Raw genomic sequence first — 21,312 nt, forward strand, 5'->3', positions numbered from 1 at the left:
GATTTCCAATCGAATGAGCCCCCTTTGAAGTTTATACGACGATCCTTCCATATGAAGTGCCTGTGGGACAAAAAAATAACAAATAATAAATAATAAAACATTGTAGCCGTATGGCCTTAACTATAGGCAACGCTATAGCGTTGCCTCTGATATGGCTCATTTTATATTTATTGCAGTTTGCTAGAGCTAGTATTCTTTGTCCATATTTTTTAAAAAGCAATTTATATTGATTTTTAGGGGAAACAACATTTTGAAAAACCTTAGCTCAAAAAGTTGTTAAGTAGAAAATTAAATGGATTTTCATGCTTCCATAATTTACTATATTTTCACTCGCATTATATACCTGTATTGATATTTGTAACTTGACCCCCCCCCCTCCCCCCTAGAAATAAATAACTGTGTATGTTTTTGTTGGCGTACTTTTCTGAGATATTACCAACGAAGTCTTCGCGATCTGTGTTTATAGTTTAACTTGACCCTCTCCCCAGAAAATTCCTGTGTATGTTCCTGTTGGAGCCCTTTTCTAAAATATCACATGTTAAGTCTTTTTGGCTATACTTCCACCCTGAGATGCAAGTGAAAAGGCCTGAAATATAAGTGGCAATACCTTTATCATAGCTAATCCCTTTTAAGACTAATTACCTGAAATTGCATTGTCCAGCGAAATAAGGAAAACAATCCTGTAGGGGCACTGGTCAGTGATGATGGAGATCCATTGACTCAATTATATCCCACTCTGTCTTTCATGGTTTAATGAATCAACTCTTGTCAACAGCAATTTTAAAGGCGTCAACGGAGGGAGCAATGGCAGCAGTATCAGGAAGATTGTTACAATGGGCAATCACTCTACTGGAGAAGAAGTGGTTGCGACTGTGGTATCTGTGCTCTTCTGGGACGACTTCTTACTATGCCCCCTTGTCCTGAAGGATTCGTCAAACTGAGATGGCTTTTCACAGGAGGGATCAGCATTCAAAAGCTTATAATTGAACTGATGTCATTACATTAGAGATGATATATAGGTATGTCACTATAATAGAGGTGATGTCAATTATAATAGAGGTGATGTCATTATGACATCACCTCTTTGACGCCTGTGCACAAGTCTTGGGAGCTTTAGCTTATTCAATCGAGACAGATAGTCAAGATTCTTGCATCCATCAACAGCTTTTGGATATATTCTATTTTTTGCTGATCACCCTTGTTCAGGGGTGTTGCAACACACATCCAAATTCTAGCAAAGGTTGCACAAGACTCTAACACAGTTTGGTCGTAACTTTTGATGATCTGTTGTGTACAGTACGCTTGATTATGCCAAGGGTCTAGGATGCTTTGGCAACCATTGTCTGTGCATGTTTGTTAAACATTAGTTCCTTATCAACAACAATTCCCAAATATCTCCCCTCTGTCGATGAGTCAATCAACAGTCTTGAACCATGCCCTCCTATCATATGGTACTGCCACCTTACGTGCATTCTCCCAAAGTGCATTGACTTGTACTTACGAATGTTAAATTTAAAAAAAAGTATAAAAAACGCATCAAAAAACTGTTTATATGCATTTTTGTTACGTTTTTGCGAGTCGGGCAAACATTTCGGGGACAAGGTGGAGGTTCAAACCCCCTGGAATACGACCTTGATTAAAAGTTATATGTGGTTCCACTTACGTTGTGTTCCATAGCTATTTTTCGTACAGCGGGGGTTGTTAGGATCTGTTCTTTGGCAGCCGGCAGTTTTACAGCATCATCTCCTGTTTCTTCTCCAAGAGTTATAGCATCTTTATCAAGAATCTCAGTTTGATGGGCCTCTCCTAAAAAATATAAACATTATCATTAAATTATAAAATACAATTAAATAAAAAATAACTCGATCCTTCATTAAATTGAAACTTAGTTTAGACAAACATTCTCCAAAAACTTCCTCGATTAAATTGCCACTGAAAATTATGTCTTCCGGTAATTCAATTTCATTAAGAAGATTTTTAGGAAGAGGACTATTTACGGTGCGATCATTGTTTTTGACCCGCTCTAATTCTTGTTTTCATTTATCTTCTAACCGCATGTGTCTTTGCTCTTCATTTTCATTTTTGACACGCTCTAATTCTTGTTTTCGCAAATTTTCTAACCGCCCGTGTTTTTGATCTTCATTTTCATTTTTTACACGCTCTAATTCTCTTTTTCGCATATCTTCTAACCGCCCGTGTCTTTGCTCTTCATTTTCATTTTTGACCCGTTTGATACGTTGCATATCTGCTAACCGTATTTATTTATCTTCTTCATTTTGAATTTTGATTACTTCAGACAATTCAGCAATGCACTTTTCTTTAGCTGCTAGTATTGGTATTGTCACAACTGATGGTCCAGGTTGTCAATTTTCACATCTTATCACAATTGATAGTTTAGGTGTTGGTTCCAAAGAATCATTATTTATAGTAACTGAAACTGCAAATTATCGTTTTTTGGGCCTTCCTAAAGACACTGTGTTGGATAAATAACTGACTAAATTTAGAAACTCAGCTATCGTATATAATATGAATAACTTCATGTGGTGTCTTGAAGTATATGAGGTGCATGACATCATCGTAGTTTTTACTACCTTATGTCAATTGCAAAACCCAAAATTAAGGCTCTTAACAATTTTCTCAGACTTCTGACCTATCTAGATGGGTTTTTTTTATGCGAGAATATCCCAAGAAACCAATTTTTCCGAAAAAATATGGAACCGTTTTCGAGAATTATTGGTCACTATACACAATTATTGATATATATATATATATATATATATACGTTTCATAGGTAAAATGGTCTGTCGACCAAGGATAAACTTGCCGTAGAATCTACTCCCCATAGTACCCCAAAATACATTGAGAAGAATTTGATACATACCTTCATCAACCTCTGCAGATTCTATATCAACCAATGGCAGCCCAACTTTAGCTGTATCATCAACATTATAGTGTATTTTCTTGATAACACCATCGTAACGACTTGTAATAGTAACTGAGGCTTTGTCACTTTGGACTTCACATATGGAGTCAAACTGGTTGACCTTATCACCTTCTTTGACAAACCTGTCAATAAACAATATAAAAGTTCAGAGCCTAAACGAAGCGAGGTGAAAAACCAATTATACTACATAATGATAAGGCATTAATTAGAAAATATATTTATAAGGGAAGGAATAATTCAAGAGTGGAAAATGGACACCTAGAAAGTAAACAAACATTATAATGAGAGTTAAAATACTGCAAGTAAGCAAAACTTGCTGCTGTTTGGACAGGAAGAAGACGATCTTTGCGGCTAAAAATTGGTCGTAGAAATAAATGGCTTAATATTGGTTGGATATTGGCAACTAACTGGGCTAATAATTCCAGCAATAACCACTCAAATGCATTACTAGACGCCTTACACTTGCGAACTATACATTAAAAGCTTAAAGATCAGGATTAAGGAAATCTTTAGGATTGAAATCCTAAAGATAATTTTTAACCTCTAGCTGTGCGCACCCCTTAAAAAAGGGAGTCAGTGGTTCAAGCAATTTAACAGCGTTTATTTGATAGCCTATTTGTGAAGTAACCTTTTATCATTTATTAAATCAGTTTAAGTTCATTTCACACGTCATTTTCAACCAAATGGCTTTACATTCGTCTAGATTAGACCCCGGCGCCACACGAGCGCATGCATCAATCGCTGCCGACGAGAGGCCCAGTCGACCGCCGCCGAAGTATCGTAACGCCACCAGCGCTCCGCCCTCGGCCGAGGCGCGCTGGTATTCCACTGACTCTGAATTAACTTGAGCCAATTCTTGATTGCGTCAAGCGCAATGTTGGAGCTTTTCTTTTTTCGTGTGGTTAAGGATTTTGATTATCCTGCTTAGAAATCAAGTGCGGTTGTCAGAATTAAACAAGCAATTGCACACGCAAATAGTTTTCAAGAATTTCTTGTGCTTCAAGGGTGAGTTTTTATTCAGCACTAGTTCTTCTAGCGCATCCACTGAATAGACAATTGTCTTTTGAACAGACACTAGATTAAATTCCAGATAGGAAATTGGGATTTAAGGACTTTTATTTCAAGACACCTTGTTATTGAAAAAAATTAATATTTCTCGAGTCCTTGCCATTGGCAGGTGCTTATAAATACTGATTTTTTGATTCCGTGACATATCAGCGTTACTTGAAACGGAAGGTTCTGAAAATTCTCAAGTTCCAAACTGTCAAGTTCTGAATTTAACATCGATGACAATTAATGTGTTTCTTTATTTGTCATGAAACCACTGGAGGTATAATAACTAGGAGCAGATTAGGAGGTGTCTAATTACAGGAGGGGACCTATTTAAGACACTGACAGAAATGGATGGGAAGGACAAGGCCGTATCCATGGGGGGGGGGGGGGTTACGGGGTTTGTACCCCCCCCCCCAGAAATGTCCGAGAAAATTGCTTTTTTCAACACTTTGACCTATTTATGAAACTCGCATATTTTAAGCTTACCAAATCACAAGGCCACTATAATTACCGGCTTAGCTTCAACTAGTTGCCGTTGAGTCAATTATTAGAAAAACCATTTACCTAAACCATAACCTAAAACCATTTACGCGTGGAAAGACGCGATTGAAGTTTTCGCTTGTCACAGTAAACTGAATTTCCATATAGGAAGTGCTGTACTTGCGGAGGGCTTTGTAGCCGTACAGAAAGACAAGCAAGACAATATTCTCTTCAAGTTAGATGATGCTCGAAAAGCTCAAGCAAAAGAAAATCGCACGAGAATCAAACCGGTTGTAGCAACTATTGTTTTTTGTGGTCGACAGCAGCTAGCCCTTCATGGTACGAATGATTACGGTCCTCTGCATCCCGAAGAAAAAGAACCAGCTTTAAACGATGGAAATTGCTGTGCTCTTTTGACAATGAGAATACGATGTGGTGATGCCGAGCTGAAGAAGCCTATTGAAAAAAGTGTGGGAAATGGGATATATCTGTCCCCAGTTGTGCAAAATGAGCTTATTGGTATTTGTGGAAAGATGATTCAAGCTGATATTTTTAAAAGGGTAAACGAAAGTATGTGCTATTCGGTTTTAGCGGATGAAACATCTGACATAAGAAACACGGAGCAGCTGTCCATTTATATTCGGTATGTTTCAAACAGAGGCTTGCGCGAAGATTTTCCTGGGTTTGTTCCCGTATCAGATTAAATCCGACACGGTCTGGCCACCACAATATTAAAAACCTTAAAAGACCATAGTTTGGATTTCAGCAAGCTTGTAAGACAAGGATATGACGGAGCAGATGGTATGAGTGGGCGCCCGAGAGGTTCTCAAGCTTGAATTAGACAGCAGTATCCACGAGCAATTTATGTCCACTCTGGAGCACATAAACTCAATCTGACGATTGCTTCAGCTTAATCCATTCCAGTCATAAACACGTGTTTTGGGACAACATCTCTGATCTCCAACTTTTTTGGCTCATCCCCCTCCCATATCAAGGTAGTCAAAGGTAGAATCCGACAACGCCTGCCAGAATCTAGAAAAACTACTCTCATTACCCTTTGTGAAACTCGGTGGGTGGAGAGGCACGATGCCGTTAACCGCCTTGTGGAGCTCTATAAGCCAATTTTAGAAGCACTGGAAGAGCTTCAAGAAGGAAATGCGTATGCTGAGACTTCCGCAAAGGCCCATCAGTTAGCAAGCTCAATGGAGCAAGGACAGTTTCTGGCCAGTGTATTCGTAGCAAAAGAACTCCTTGGTGTTACGTTGCCGCTGTGTAAAGTTACGATGTTTTCTGTCCGCTGTGTAAAGTCAAGCTGTTGACTGTAACTTGGCACTTGCATGCGACCACGTTGAAACTGTGGTGCAGACAGTTGTGGGCCTACGCGAAGACGCAGATTCTTTGTTCAACTCGTTGAATTCAAAAATTGAAGATTTTGCCAGAGATCTGAAGATAGAATTGACGTTTCCAAGAGATGTTCGTCGTCGAAACAACCACTATGACATCGGTTGACCGAAAAAACCGTAGAGAGCTTCCATATACATTCCATTTATGCATTCATGTCAGAACTCAAGGAGAGATTTATGGTGCATTGTAAAGTTTTGAATACTTTAAGCGGCTTCATACCTGCGAACTTAGACAAAAGAAACATGTCTGACACAGAAATAAGTGAGAATACTGATTTTTACTCCGACCTTTTATCAGAGCCAGATGCCCTAAGCCACGAACTGAAATTGTGAAAAACAAAGTGGCAGAACCTTAACAACAAAGAAAGACCAGTATCGGCTTTGGCTATACTTGATACGTGCAATGGCCTGTTTCAACTGCTACACCGAAAGGACTTTCTCTACGTTGCGACGGCTTAAGACATGGCTACGAAATACAACCGGTGAAGAAGGTTTGACAGGTCTAGCGTTACTGTCAGTGCACAGGGATGTTGCTATTGACACTGCTACAGTTACTGACATGTTTGTAAACTCAAAAAACACGTCGAATTGATTTTGTTCTGTGACTTCATTTTGCAACTACTACGTTTCTTAACTTCAATATACAGTATTTTATGTTCCTATCTCTTGTCTTCTTTTACCGTTAGACATGGATTAGGTAAGACCCAAGGAGAACCCCCCCCCTCCGAAATAATTTCCTGGATACGGCCTTGGGAAAGGAAATAACAAATGCAGATCTCCCTTATCACCATCTCAACAGTTATATTTATCATACCACCTGGAAAATTAATTTTTCTCTACTTACTCTGTCTAAATTTTCTTAATAAGTATTTTACATGCACAGACAATTAAAAGGAGATCTAATTATAATTGCAAATTTTTAGCTTGAGTCTAATCTTGGAAAATAAGCTACTGCCCAATCTTAAAAAACGATCTTAAAATTGAAGTATCTCAATCATAGACAGATTCAATCACTGACATGTGTTGTAAAAAAGAGTAATCATATTTAAATAGGCTTGGCTATAAGATTGTAGTCAGCCAATCCCAACTATCTGTATCAGGTCCAAGATTAAGAGCCTGCTGTCCTTATTCAGGGAAGATACATTTTAGTCAATACAGTTGTCCAAGATCACACACTGTCTAAGTACTGGGGTTTTACCCTAAATTCTCTTTCATGTAGAAGATATGATCTGGTTGTTCCAGCCACTTTCACACATTACCTCTCCCACCACCCATAGCCATCACACTGACCTCTGCAGTAGGTTTTACCTTCTCCCTAATGGCCCTCATAGATGCCTTTTACGAAGTTGTCAACTCCAACCCAAATCAAAACTAAGTTCACATTCCTTTCACTATTTTACCCAAGAGAACTGTCTGAGTTGTCATCAAAAGTCACTGTCTCAACCTTTCCAGTTTCATTTTCACCATCAGTGCGGTCTTCTCACCAAATCTCTTATAGCCTGCTTCCTTGTTTTGACCACTAATTCTGTTAGGAATACATTGCTGTTAGATATCTCAACTATTATGCAAGGGCTCTCAAATGCCACAGCCACTACATCTCTATCAAATTTCTACTTCTCTTGATGAATAACGAAGAAGACCAGTGTCCAGTCAGCGACTGGTGAAGTCTCTAACTCGTGAATAGGCCCAAATCTATTGTAAATTAAAGCTGGGACTTGAGAAAGACTGATCAAAACATAAAATGTTTGCGATCAACAATGATTGCACCGGCGGCGCGCCACCGACATCTCACCGGCGGCGGCGCGCCACTGCTGCTTTTTTGCCTCCACAGCCCTTTCCTTATCGGTGCGGCGCCGGGATCTAATCTAGATGTACATACTTTCTTGAACCACATTGGCCTGACATAGCATAAAGAAAGAAAAACGAGCAAAAATGGGGGTTTTTTAAGGGCATATGAAAATACTGACAAAACAAAAGAAAAGCGAAAATTTCGTGGGGGTAAACGCCTCTCTTCTTCAGCGCGAAACGAAACGTTTTTTCACATTCACATTGACTTTCCACGTTGTATTTTGTTGGTTTTTTTCTTCGACCCTCTCATTGATTATATTTTTTCGTTTCGCGCTGAAGAAGAGAGACGTTTGTCCCCTAGAAATATTCGCTTGGTTGTGTTTTTTCAGTATTTTCATTTGGCCTTTAAGGACCCCACTTCTGCTCATTTTTCTTTCTTTATGAAATGTACATACATACCAGATGAGACCTAACAGTTGACGCTTATGTCAGAAGGATCCACTGAATCCCCCCTTTTCGCCAAGAAAGTTTAAATCTATACAAAGAAAGGTAGAGGCCAATCCCGAATATAGTTGCAGTGACAGAACCCATATTTTCAAGACCTCTCGCAGCTTACCCCTTTTCTGCCACTACACCTTCAGTGGTGTTACTATCTTCCGTTAGTGACTCACTAAAGTATATTTGGTTACTGGGGCAAGACATATAGGTCAAGAAAACCAAAGAATGGGGCGTGGCTAAACTTTGCAGTATCAGACTCTCATAAAAGGTCACATTAGCCTAGGTATACTAGGTATAGTTTGATAGCCGGTCCAATTCGCAAGAAATTCGAAAACAGGTGCATCCCTTTGTCTCCCATAACTTTAAGCTTATGGAGAGAGACGGCAGATTTCATTGTTAAACTTTATCACGATTTTGTCTCTTCACCCTCTGACGTATTAGGTTCTGGAATCAAAGACTCGCAAAGAGCTGTAGTTCCAGATTAAGGGAATGTCACTACTCTAGCATCTATACCCCATGTCATAATCCGAAATGCCCCATATTCTCAAGGGCGCTACATAAACATGACTTCTGTTATTAAATATAGTCTTTAGAGAAGGGCACAATCAATATTACACTCCTTCAAAGCTCTTTTCAAAAAACAGACCTCCATTTGGAGGGGGGAAACTAGACATATAATCCCTACTCCTCCTTCCCACCCCTAATCTCGAAAAGTGTTCTGTAATTACTTTTAATTTCCCTACAATTTGCCAGTTTTGTTAGGAATCCAGCAAATCTAGGGAAAATATGGTACCAAAAGGGAAGGTAAAACTTTCATAGGCATAGATTATGCAGATGATTAGGGGTCCTAGATTTCTCACTCTGATTCCAAGAATACTTTTTTTTTAATTTTTTTCTTTTTTTCCGTTGATAATAATGAACCTTTCCAACCATGATACCTAATTAAGTATGATATTGGTCATGATGCTAATACAACAGTTAACTATTAATAATTTGATGATTATGAACTTCAGGCTAAGAACTAGCAATGAAAAACATTCTTGAAAGTTAATTACATGTTAGGAATCATCAATATAGCAAGATTTAACAGTTGCTTATTAACAGTTAATCCCAAGCAAGAGGATAATGGGGATAAGGCGATAACAAGGTTCAGGTCCATGCTCCTCACAATATTGATATTTGTTGAATTTTTCTAAAAATATTTCTCATTTTCAATATAATTTGATTATTTCAAAGTTGAACCTCCCCTCCCCTTTAAATATTTCCCTCTTGATGATAAAATCCTGTGTATGTGCCTCTTTATAGCGAAAAAACAAGATTTGAAAGCAAACCTGAATAAAGATATTAGCTAACTTCACTGATGAATCATGGTTGCAGCTACTTGTAGCAGTAGCTGCCCCCTCGTAAAGAATAAACCACGGCCTATAGTAACCAAAGATTAAAAAACGTATTTAAAAAAAAATTGCTAGAAAGAAAAAATTGGGATTTGTACCTGATTCTGGAATGATAACGATTATCTTGATTAATTTTTATAGTAAAATGTAATTTAAAAAAAAAAAATCAAGGGAGTTTTGAAACAGTCTAAAACCCCTCGAAAATGGCGTCTGGCTGAAACAAAAGTACACGATTGGAATTGTTATTGCCGAAAATCCTATACAGCAAAGTTACAGCCCTGGAGCCCTGTGACTGGAGCAACAATCAGGAAAAGGGAGTATTTTTAACTAAGCAAATAAAAAAATATTATCGTAGAAAAAATGTCCCAAAATTCAGAATAATAAATATAAAAATATCTAATCCAGTTCAAATTAACTAGATTCGGAAAAATAGATGTCAAATATGCAACTTAACTTACTTGAGTAATACTAATAAAAAAAAAAACAGCAGCAAACCAACAGACAAAAACCAAGAATTACGAAATTACAGCAATTCCTTCCTTCTCTGACAGCAATGAATGACAGCAATTCACTCTTAATTCAATAGACCTGTTTCATAATTAGTTATCTCATTAAGCTAGAGAGTTCAAGTACTAGTTTAATTGAACAATAAAATAAAGGATAGCTTTTTTTTTTACAAGAAGCTTAATTACACAGTGAAATCATTTGAAGAATTGGAAAAGTTTACTTGATTCTGCTTCCTTGATTTCCAAGGCTCTCATTCCAATCCTGGATTCATGATAATGAATCATGGATTCAGGAAAGAGTGAATCCTGAATCAGGATTCACTGTCCCATTACTAGTTACCTAAATGTATGAATTGTTGGAGGTTTTGTGAGTTCAGTATGCAAGAATAGGTTTGAAATCGGATGTCAAGAAAGTTCATATAAATAAGGATAAATGAAGATAAAGATAGTGTTAGTTACAAAAAAAAACTGACCAAGTGGATAGAGGATAGAAGGATGGCGGATATAACAAAGACGTGAAAGTAGAATAACCACTAAAAGTAGAAAAGTAGTATAATGGGAGTAAGTAAGTAAATATAAAAGGAGCCAATCCACACTTAAAAACGTTTGTAAGAATGAAAAAGATTGGTCTTAAAACCAGAGATGATGTCACAAAGTTTGATCTAATCACACTGTTTGGGGCTATAATGAAACAAGTGGTAAGATGATTAGCCCATATTAAAAAAAATTATGAAAGAAAGCATAATGGGCTGTAAAAATACACATTTAGACAATCCAGTTGGGACCAAACAAAAAGCAGGATGTCCTTGAATAGAGCAGGAAGAGGTCATTTAAAACAGTGGGCAGGGGCAAAATGTGTTTTTCAAAATCCAGGGGTAGGGCAAATTTGTAGTTTTTTCAGTTTCTTCAACAAGATACCAAAGAAGGCATTTTTCAATGAATATAACCCAAAAGAAAGGTATTTTTTAAAGTCTAGGGGGGAGGATAAAAATTTCATTTGGGAACATGCCCTTCGCCCAATTAAAGCCAGTGTTTGAAATAATATAAAGTAATGAGCAAATATATAGTAGAACCTATAAGTAAAAAAAAACTTTCAATTGTTGGTAACAGTACTGTCATAACTACAATCATTATTGCTATTTGGACAGCCAAAAATTAGTATTAAAAGAAATTCTTTGATAAAGGGATGACAGATAACTTCCTATGCTGCAATACTAAAATCAAAATAGCTAAGTTTAATGCATCTTGTGGCTTAAACACAAATGTACTTTGAAAAATAAAAGATGTCAGTGGGATACATTTTAGAGAAGGCCATAATTAAATGTGTGTTTTTTTTATGTAATAATTACAACATCAGAACAGTTTTTTTTTATTAAAAATTAACTATACACATCTTACCATTCCTTGATTGTAACTTCCGTGATTCCTTCTCCAATATCTGATAATTTAAAAGGCACTATCTTCCCATAACAAAAGGATGTAGAATGTAGAAGATTCTTTCTCAAATATCCATTATTCTCCTTTAGATGTAACAGTTTTGGCTGAATACAAGAAGTTAAGGTTCTTTTACTTGCACAGGTTTTCACAAATAATACCTGTATAATATATAAATATACCATAAGTCACAACTTTAACACTTATCAAGTAAACTAAATCAACTATATCACATGGGCACAACTTTATAAAAACCTTTGGCCCTCCTCGGCTAGTGAGGTTCAAAGACCCTTTAAAATAGAGCCAAAATATAACTTGGTTGGCACAATCTGGTTGTCAATATTTTACTAATTACTTACTTAGAGCTGTTGCTCGGCATGTCGCCAGCGTAGAGGGAACCAGATGTCAGCGCCGTTAGTCATCTCCAGAGTGGCCTGTTTTGGGCGAGGGTAGGAGCTTCGCTGGGGTCAATGCCCTACGCTGTGAGTCGATCGCGGATGAGATCCGCCCATCTCATACATGGTCTACCTTGGGGCGTTTCTAACCATTTGCAGTTGGATCGAAGTCGAATATAAGTCGGGCAGGTGTTTCAGTGGGTAGGCAAAGTGAATGACCATGCCAACGCAGCGAGCAGGACTCAAGCTGTTTGGACAGGGGTGGTAATTTTAAGGACCGGAGGATATCCCTATTCTGTACCCTGTCGAGCCAACTAACGTGTTCGATTTTGCAGAGGTGTTTTGTCTAGACAGCATCTACCTTCATCATCTGCGACTGAGTCAAAGGCCAAATCTCTGACGAGTACAACAGAACACTTGCTACCAAGGCATAGTAGACACGAGCTTTCGTAAGACGGCTGATCTGGGTTTGTGGAATATTGTTCTCAGAAGATGGCCAAAAACGGCGTTCGCCTTTGCCACCCTTGCAGATATCTCTGTATTTAGATTTCATTTGAGCAGACAATTAAACCAAGGTAGGTTAATTGCTTGACTGTCTCAACATCTGGGCCACATACTTCTAGAGTTGTCAGGGGGTTGCACGGTGTCTTGTCCACAGGCAATATTTTGGTCTTGGTCCAGTTTACATTTAAACCAAGTTTTTCTGCAGCAGATGCTAGCAATTCCAGGGCAGTTTTGATGTCAGCAAGATTGTTGCATACCAATGCAACATTGTCAGCAAAGTCAACATCTGACAGAACTCTTCCAGGAAAATCAATGCCAAACGGATGTACCAGCTGTTTTTTGTTGAGAACATGGTCCATGACAAAGTTGAAGAGTTTCCTTCAACCAGCAGGTTGAAGGATCAGCCACAGTGACTGTCTGTCAACAGTGTTGAAATCAGATAAAAAATTGACAAAGGCAATGTATGCCTTCCTTTTATATTCTAAATTTTTCTCTATCAGCTGTTGAATTGTATGGATTTGCTCAGTGGTGGAACTACCTGGCATGAACCCAGCTTGCTGGTGACAACAAAGAGGAAGGAGGTACTTTGTTACCCACTTGAGGAGCAGCATGGCAAAGAGTTTGCTGGGTGCTGAGAACAGAGTTATGCCACAATAGTTATTACATTCTGCTTTTCTTCATTTCCTCCTGTAAGCCTGTCTTCCAGTCTGATGGGATAAGATAAGATTTATTGCTGAAAATGGCTATCACAAGCCCAAAAGGGTCAAATTCGCCACTTTAGCGTCAATAAAACGAAAAAAAGAACCAAAAACAAACAAACAAATAACAACATAAAATTATAAAAAGGTCAATGTGAAATAATTAAAAAAGTTAAAAGCAAAAACAAATTAAACTCATAAAATTATAAGGTCAATGCCAAATCAGCAAAAATGTAAAAAAAAAACGAAAACTTATAAGACTATAAATGGGATAAAAAAAAGAAGAAAAACATAAGCTAGTTATGTGACTAAAAAAAAGCAAAACCTCAAAATTTGCAAAATGAAAATTAAAATAAAAATTATGAGGTAAAAAGGGAGTGAGGGGGGGGGAGGCTGTGGAGATTCACTGATTAAAAATGCCAACTATGTAATGGATAAAAGTTCTTCTATATCTTTCAGTTCAAAATCTTATTGGGGTTACAAGGGGGATTTTTGTTGAAACAAACGTGGGAGGCGGGTTCAAAGGGATGAATATTGACCAGGGAACAGGGAAGTTGTTCAAGGGTTATGAAGGGCATTGTTAGCAAAACACAAGGACATTTTTGCTCCCCTTTCCTTAAGGGTGACAAGATTAGCTCTCTAAAGAAGGGAAATATAAGGTACTTTACCCTCATTGAAGATAATTCTCAGGCACCTTTTTTGGACTGCCTCTACTTGGTCCAACAATTCAATGGAGATGCCAGGATACCGAACAGGACAGGCGTACTTGAGGGTTGGGTATGCAAATAAGAGGAAAATCCTCAAACAATACAATTTAGGGCATTTAAAGTTTTTAAGGAGGGAAAATGCAGCATTTGCACGTTTTAATATGTCAATCTTTTCATCTTTTCAGAGCTCCACACAATATCAAACAGCACTTGTAGCCAGAGGGTCAGGGGTGGATTGCCATTTTTAAGGAGTTCTGATGTCAGGCCACATACTCCTGGTGCTTTGTTGTTCTTCAGCTTTAATTTCTTCTGCTGTAAATTCAGTGCCATTGGGGCAGGTGTTACATTGTCAGCAGCAGCAGTAATCTGGTCATTAATTTGGTCTGAGTTTAGTAGCTTCTTGAAGTGGTGTTCCCATTGACAGAGGCACTGTGATTGGTTGTAAATATTCTCGTCACTGGCGTTATGGAGATACAATCTAGTTTGATTGTATTGACATTGGAACTCACAGTGGCTCCAATGTCCTTTTTCTGGTGGCCTCTTGAAGCTTGCATACTTTTTTGTCAATAAAGGTCTTATGGTCTTTGTGCAGCATGATGTTACACTCTTTATTTAATTGCCTATATGTTGTCATATCCCTGCAAAGGCGGGCTTTCTGTCTGGAGTCAATAATGGTGAGGGACTCGTTGCTGATTCAATATTTTCTTATGCTGCATCATTTCAGCAATGCTAGTTGCAGCTGCAAGAGCATTCTCTTTGAAGACCTTCCATAAACCTTCACTATCATTGCACTGCATAAGGACCTCGAATCTGTCGGATATTTTGACACTGTGTAGCTGTATCTTGCTGGATATGGTAGGTATCAATTTTCCAAGGTGTCTGGCTGGTTTTTGCAGCTTTTAGGCAAAGCTTGATTTTGGCTGCAACAAGATGATGGTTGGTGTTCCCAGGTTTGGTGCCTTGGTAGGTGCAACAATTCTGCACAGATGACAGCCATTGCTGGCGTATGATGATGTAGCCAGGATGTTGCATTGTACAGCTTAAATATAATGGGTGCAACATCAAGAGCTGGCAAAACCTCTTAAATACTGGATCAAAAACAAAAGCAATCCTTGTTTTTAAGGAATAATCAAATCTGACACAATGATTAATTATATTTAAATTCACAAACATTAAAATAGAATTTAAAACTCCAATGACTTTCTAATAATTGAAAGTATAGGAGAATACAACTAAACTAACCCTTTCTTTGTCCAAGCAACATGAAAAAATAATTTAACTTGTTATAGGCTATACTGCTCTTTTAATAGAACATTCATTTTTGAAGCACTGGTATAACGAAAAGTTCAAATTTTTTAATTCCTATTCAATTTTAATATTAATTTTTGTCTTTTATTTTATATTCAAAATATTTACATAATAACAGAATAGCTGCTGTGCTGCCTACTTAGCACCCAAATGTATTTGTCCAAATGAAGGGAGGATAGGGACTAGATTACCTCCCTTCCTAGCTCTATATTGAATTGGAGAACATTCAAAAAAAGAGCTAAACATTTGCACTTTTTGAGGCTTCTATCTCCCCCTTAAGTAAAAATTCACTTTTTAGAGGATTGCAAAATCCATATTTTGGAGGATTTTGACAATATCTTCTTCTTTGGAGGGGCGGGGGCTGTTGTTTCACCTTTTGTCCTATTCATTTTATGCAAAATAATAACCATTTCCAAATATCTAGTCCAATATTTGACAGCTGGATTCTGACAATTAGAAGCTTAATTAATCTTATTCATATGACTCTTCTTCCCAGTACATTTGCCACCTAACCCTACAGTTATAGCTGCAATTTTCTGTCCTTCACAACAGTTTCTACAAAATACTACAATCAGTTCTCCCACTGACAATGCAAAAAAACCTGGATTTGAGCAAAACAAATCCAAAATATAAAAACCATACATTTTTTTATTAATACCAAATGCAGTAAGCTTTACAAAGCTTGTCTTCACAACATTAAGGGAACAATTAAAAATCAACAGTGAAACATACTTTATAACAACACAGACATCACAAGAACAACTGATGTAACAAAAGTTTGTTGCAGAATGCATCTCAACAAGACCTAGTATGGAGCTCTGCAGATACTTATCAACCTTGGGAAAATGTACTTTAATAGTTGCAATTGTTTCTGGCAGTAGTGCCTTCTGAGTTTTTCACACATGGCTGGACAAAAAGTTTTGACCTAATCTTTCATTGGATGTGGTGAGTCTATTTTGTGTTGGCACTGACAGGTACTATTACATTCTTTGAAAGAGAAGAAGTGATTTGAAGTACAATTGTCAACATTACCAACAATGCAGGATGTATTTATTAGGTCAGAACTATATACTATGTAACTGTAGTCTCAGGTGGTATGTCATGCACAGAATGAGTTTGGTTGTCCTCTGTTACACTTTCTTGACTATTGCTCTATCTCTCTTGTTAATAGGAAACCATACTGATGAGCAATACTCAAGTATCATCATTGAACAAAGGTTAAACCTGAAATGTAATCAGCAAATATAGTGTTTTGTTCTGCGATAATCACACCTGGAAGAACCTTTTAGAGCATCAGCAAAACCCAAAATACAGTTTAGTGATATCAGCAATACTGCATGGTCACTTTTTCCTAATGGTGGTAAGAAATAAACATTACTAATGTCATAAGGTGATCTTTTCATTACAAGGTCCAAGGTTGACAGGATTGAATTAGCTTTTAAACAAGTTGGGTTCTGAATTGCTGATGCAAATCATTCTTGGAAAGTTTGTAGGAATTGATTTTCAAATGACACATCGGAAAGCTGTGTTGTATTTGAACTTGCTGTAGTGGCAAGTCCTTGCCATTCTTTAACTTGATTAGACAGGGGAGGAATCAATCCTTAATAAAACAAGAAAAATCTGTGTATTTCTATTTGGTTAACTAGAAGTGATATCAGTACTTAATAAAATATAGAAAGTGGGGAGTGAATTAGAATGACACTTAATTAAAAAAACAGGCCTTACACAATGTCTATGATTACTTGCTTTCCAAGAAGCAAGAGTTTTATGATGCATCCCACCCCCTGATGGGGTCAGATACAGCCCAAGATAATATAATTAGTTATTAATAGTGTTTATTATAATTAACTAGATTAATAGTGTCACATCATTATCAAATAATGAGAACAGTTTATAAATGGATTAATTTGCATGGCTGTGTTGTCCTAATGCTACTTGGTGTTGTGGTGAGTTTTTAGTAGTAGCAGTCAGAGCTGGAGTTAGGCTTTTTCACAGGGTGGGACAAATGTAGACTTTTCTGCCCCTTTTCACATCACCAATACTGTAAATATTACAATTTTTGCCCAAAAATGTTATAATTTAAGCTTGTTTTGCTAACCCCAGGGCTTGCCACCCAGAGTGCTTTTCCCTTATTTGCAGAATTACATTGCTGCAAATAGGTGCCTTCGAAGTAGACTATATTACTTTTTCACTTTTGATTTATAAACTAGCCTAGGCCTAATGGTATACTTTTACCAACTTTTTAAACCTACCGTATTTCTATAGTTGATAACTTTTTTTATATGGATAAAAAATAAAATACCTTCAGGGTTCCTTTAGCTGCTCAAGATATAAGTTGCCATAGAAGCAATTATTGAAATTGGAAAGGTATTCATTTTCATCCAAGCTAAATTATGTGAAGATGTATATATTTACCAAAATTTGTTTGCAAAGGTATTTTCTTCTATCCTAGTTTTGTATATAGGCCTATGCCATCCTAAGGCTAAATCAGGCCCTATTAAGAGGGGTAAGCATGCCAGAATTTACCAATATGCCTGCTAGGCCAAGGTCTAGGGGTGCACAATAAATCACTACAGTGATTTTTTCTTCCTAAAAACTGGACTGATGTGATTTATTATAAAAGTGCCAGGTGTACTCCAATGCCATGCTTCCTATTAAGAGAAGAGTAATTTCAAAACAACACAGAAATTCTGTGGCAACTTATAAACTGTCAGTTATCCCCCAAGAATGACTGCCGGGTCTTTGGTATTATTGCTACCCCTGAATTTTTGGGGATATGCCCAATACCCCAATAATCTATGTATCTCCCCAAAAAACATTTCAATAGGGGTAGCAAAAACTCTGGGCCTAGAAGCATCAAAGGTTTAAGTCAGGCCCTGGGGGTAGGATACCAGGTAATTTTTTTGTTCATACTGGTATTATTGATTTACAAATAAAGTGATTAATTTTTTTAATTAAGTGATTAATTTTTTTATCAATTAGTTTTTCATGCAAATGAGAGGCAGGCTAAGTTTAAACTTTACCCCCCACCCTAAACCCTAATGTGCAAAAATAAACCCTGGATTGGTATATATAGGGGTGGGAGTAAAATTCATTTGTGGCAAAATTGATTATTATATTTGGAAAGAGCATAAAAAAGGCATTGAGTGGTATGTTCACTTAATTCATAAGTCAATAATATGAACAACAAAAAAATTACCAAATACCATTGCAAAGGTACCAAAAATACCATTGCAAAGGTACAAAAAATTGACTGGAGAATCTAAATGGAGTGATTCTTAATTTGTTTAATTTCTAATGCACCACATAATTTAGCTAAGATGAAAGTGAAAACATCATTTGATGACTTTTTTTATGCTCTTTCATAATTCAATAATTGCTTCTGGAGCTAACTGCATCTTGAGCCCATGGGCCCCAAAGATATTTTATCTGAATAATGAAAGAGCATAAAAAACATCAAATGATGTTTTCACAGTACTCCTGTAGTAAATGCACTCTTTTATATAGTGCTAGTTTGTTTAATGCTAATGAAATAAAATAAAATAGGATGAAAATATAATAGTTTAGAAACAAATTTGGGCTATATATTTGCACATTAGGGTGGGGGAGGTGGGGGGTAAAGCATAGCATATATTAAATATGTAACCTAACTTAGGTACCTCCCCCCCCCCTAAACCCCAAAAAACAACAGTTTAAATATAGTTCCCAGAGTGAGAAACCCCTGAATATTTGTTTATACAACATCAGATAGCATCAAATCTTTGCTTTTGTCAAGGATGCTGAGTAAATATCTACCAAATCATCTTATTTAGTTTGGACTCACACTAATACACCATGTTTTGCCTTTTTTTTATGCTTTTTTAAAATATAATTAAAATTTGTTGCGGTATCTAAGGTATGCCCCCCCCCCTATATATGCCAATTCAAGGTTGGGTTAGGTATATATAGGGGGGGGGGCTGAAATTCATTCCCGATAGAGATGCTTATTATATTTGTAATCAGCATAAAAAAAGGCATCAAATGGTGTATTCACTTTATTCCTAACTCAATAATATGATGTGGTAGATATTTACTGGATGCCTTGGGTTTTTCTGACTGGTTTCCATTGCTGTTTTACATAAAAGAGTGCATTTAGTACAGGAGTACCATTTTCACTTTTATCCTAGCTAAATTATATGGCCAACTGCAAATTTACTTTGAAATTTATCTACCCCACCCCCCTAATGTGGAAATAGGCTATATACCCTGAATTGTTGACAGCAAAGTTTTAAATCACAAAATTCAGTTCTTTTTTGTTGACAGCATTTGAAAAACTTGAAACAGTAGGAAAGAGTTTACATTTGAGTTGCCTCATAAATGAGGTTTGAATTGTTATAAGTAGCCTATTTCTTGAATATGTTACTCTTGAACAACTTATTTATAAACTAGCCTAGTAATATGTTTTTAACCACTTTTCAATAACTTAACTAGTGTTGATAGCTTCTTTGTGTGGTTACAAAAATGAAATATAATTGGGGCCCCTTTAAGGGCTCAAGATGCAACTAGCCCCAGAAGCAATTCTTGAATTACAAAATAGGCTAACATAAAAAAAGAAATCAAATGATGTTTCCACTTTCATCTTAGCTAAACTATGAGGCCCACTATAAAATTACCCGGTAAAATTCTACTTTAACTAGTTTTGGTTATCTTGGAATGGTGATAGGTTAAGAAACTGAAACTTCTAGGGATGGTCATGCAGACTGCGGTAAGTCCCGGGAAAACATTTTTAGTAAACTGCCCCTCATCCTTCTTTGTCTAAAGGGTCCTGAAACATACATACTTAACAGGTCTATAATTACTAAAGTTTTGAAAAAACAACATTTTAGATTAATTTTCAGTTATCAGTTTCTTTTTCCCTGGCTTTAGCTCTGAAAATGCAATTTCAGTTATTTGAGCAGAATTTTAAGCCATATAAATAGTTTATTTCAAAAATGTAGGAAATGTATTTGCATATCTTTAAAACCTTATAAATTGGGATTGAGCAAAGTTGTGAAGCTGAAAAAAAATTTTGTTGTACTTCATTTAAGCAGAAGATCTATCTTGCAAGGTTTCACTTTTATAACTCACAGATTTTTAAAGGTCATCAAAGGTCAGGACCCTCTAGAGGGAGAAGGAGTGGAGGTCGGTACTTCAAAATATCTTCCCGGGACATACTTTAGCCTGTAGAACCATCCCTGAAAGTTTCATTTTCTTAACCTAACCCCTTTCCAAGATAGTCAAAAGTAACTAAAGTAGAATTTTACCAAATTACCCTTTTGTTTTTGTAAATAATTCTCTAACTTTTGCTAGGTAACCCTAGGCTAGGCCTATAGTAAAACTTGACCCTAATAGCTAGCTTCAGAAAGTCTTTAGCTAGGCTATTAAAAATTTTTGTGATGGCAGTTTTTGTTTGATATTTTTCTGCTTTGTATTTTCTTACCCAATACTCTGTCTCTTTCACTAGTCTTAGAAGTCTTCCATGACTAAAATTCATTTCTTTTGTAATTTTTCAAGACTTCTGTTTTTTTTAGTTTCACTATTGCCAGTTATAACAATGTTTCCAATTGGTATGGTCCAGAAAGAAGTAGGCGAGCCCAATAAGTAAGTAGACTGGAAGTGGAAACGGTTTCAAATATAAGTAGAATATAAGTAGTTTATACATAAATTATTTGAAGAATTTGGATAAGAAATTAGACGTTTCGAGGCTCACATATGGCTTTTGTCTTATAACCAACTTTAATTTTAAAACCGGCAAAAAATAGAAAGGGATAATATAGGATAAAATAATTACTAGCTAAGCCAAATGTGACCGAAACAAAAACGTTCCCGGCTGTAAAGGCGGAATTCACTTCAAAACACTGCTGCACATTTCAAATCTAAAGGGGAAATATTCATCTGCCTTGGCATTCTGAAGCTGTCGCCTTAGCTTTAACCCGCTTCAAACGCTTTTTAAGTGAATCGTCAATGACCATGTGGCTGTGGCCGCCTGTTCGTTTTATTCCGCACTTCGTTGGAAGAGTGGTGCAATGGGTGACACTGGCTAGCCGATTACACTTTTCTGTTTTGATCGATTTTAAGAGACTGAAGAGTCTTTCCACTACGACATTTGAATATGGCAAGCAGAAGAGAAATTTTACCTCTTTCAAAACATTTTCGAACTTCTTACGCCCAGTAGGCGTTTT

At 36.8% G+C, this 21,312-nt stretch overlaps 1 protein-coding gene across 1 annotated transcript in view; it reads right to left on the reverse strand.

The window, feature by feature from the left end:
* Dbct (Dihydrolipoamide branched chain transacylase E2) overlaps positions 1 to 20,692 on the reverse strand; it is a 53,906-nt gene extending 33,214 nt beyond the window's left edge. Inside the window, exons 1-4 of the mRNA XM_089102638.1 lie at positions 20,571 to 20,692; positions 11,465 to 11,661; positions 2,882 to 3,066; positions 1,664 to 1,806 (exon numbers count right to left, since the gene is read on the reverse strand). Of these exons, the coding sequence (XP_088958764.1) occupies positions 1,664 to 1,806; positions 2,882 to 3,066; positions 11,465 to 11,661; positions 20,571 to 20,624 (579 nt within the window). The 5' untranslated portion in view covers positions 20,625 to 20,692. The remainder of the gene's footprint in view (positions 1 to 1,663; positions 1,807 to 2,881; positions 3,067 to 11,464; positions 11,662 to 20,570) is intronic.
* Positions 20,693 to 21,312: the final 620 nt, after the last annotated feature.

The sequence above is a fragment of the Artemia sp. Qi Xiang Cuo genome, chromosome 16 (assembly GCF_049724085.1).
Source record: "Artemia sp. Qi Xiang Cuo chromosome 16, ASM4972408v1, whole genome shotgun sequence".
Lineage (NCBI taxonomy): Eukaryota > Metazoa > Arthropoda > Branchiopoda > Anostraca > Artemiidae > Artemia > Artemia sp. Qi Xiang Cuo.